The 859-nt window shown below is 39.1% G+C and overlaps 1 protein-coding gene across 1 annotated transcript in view; it reads left to right on the top strand.

Moving 5' to 3' along the window:
* Positions 1–165, top strand: part of LOC116376821 (P protein-like) — a 9,973-nt gene extending 9,808 nt beyond the window's left edge. Inside the window, exon 10 of the mRNA XM_031838306.1 lies at positions 37–165. Within this exon, the coding sequence (XP_031694166.1) occupies positions 37–165 (129 nt within the window). The remainder of the gene's footprint in view (positions 1–36) is intronic.
* Positions 166–859: the final 694 nt, after the last annotated feature.

Below are 859 nucleotides of genomic sequence, written 5' to 3'. Positions count from 1 at the left end.
ATTGTTCTCATTGTTCTCATTGTTGTCTCTCTGAAGGCCTACCAGCTTTCCAGAGGAAGAGTGTGGCCGATGATCACGATCCTCTGTCTCATCGCCGCTATTCTCTCTGCTTTTCTGGACAACGTGACCACGATGATGCTTTTCACTCCGGTCACCATCAGGTGAGCTTCAGCTCCTTTTAATACATTATTGTTCACTTGGTACAAAACTTCTTTTTAATCTGCTTTCAGTTTGTGTTGCTCTCTAAAACACAATGTCTTTCTAATCTTATTTGCTTGTTCTCGCTTTTTGATTAAATTTTCTTGTAAATGCAAATTGAATGTTTTCTTACCGTCTTATGTTTAATATATATGTACAGTTGTGTGAAAAAGTGTTTGCCCCCTTCCTGATTTCTTATTTCTTTGCATGTTTGTCACACTTAAATGTTTCAGATCATCAAACAAATTTAAATATTAGACAAAGATAACACAAGTAAACACAAAATGCAGTTTTTAAATGAAGGTTTTTATTATTAAGGGGAAAAAAAAATCCAAACCTACATGGCCCTGTGTGAAAAAGTGATTGCCCCCTAAACCTAATAACTGGTTGGGCCACCCTTAGCAGCAACAACTGCAATCAAGCGTTTGCGATAACTGGCAATGAGTCTTTTACAGCGCTGTAGAGGAATTTTGGCCCACTCATCTTTGCAGAATTGTTGTAATTCAGCCACATTGGAGGGTTTTCGAGCATGAACCGCCTTTTTAAGGTCATGCCACAGCATCTCAATCGGATTCAGGTCGGGACTTTGACTAGGCCACTCCAAAGTCTTCATTTTGTTTTTCTTAAGCCATTCAGAGGTGGACTTGCTGGTGTGTTTTGG

The sequence above is a fragment of the Anarrhichthys ocellatus genome, unplaced genomic scaffold (assembly GCF_004355925.1).
Source record: "Anarrhichthys ocellatus isolate YVR2014 unplaced genomic scaffold, GSC_Weel_1.0 scaffold631, whole genome shotgun sequence".
In the NCBI taxonomy this organism is placed as follows: Eukaryota; Metazoa; Chordata; class Actinopteri; order Perciformes; family Anarhichadidae; genus Anarrhichthys; species Anarrhichthys ocellatus.
The sequence above is the reverse complement of the archived record's forward strand: the minus strand, read 5'-3'. Positions and strand labels throughout refer to the sequence as shown.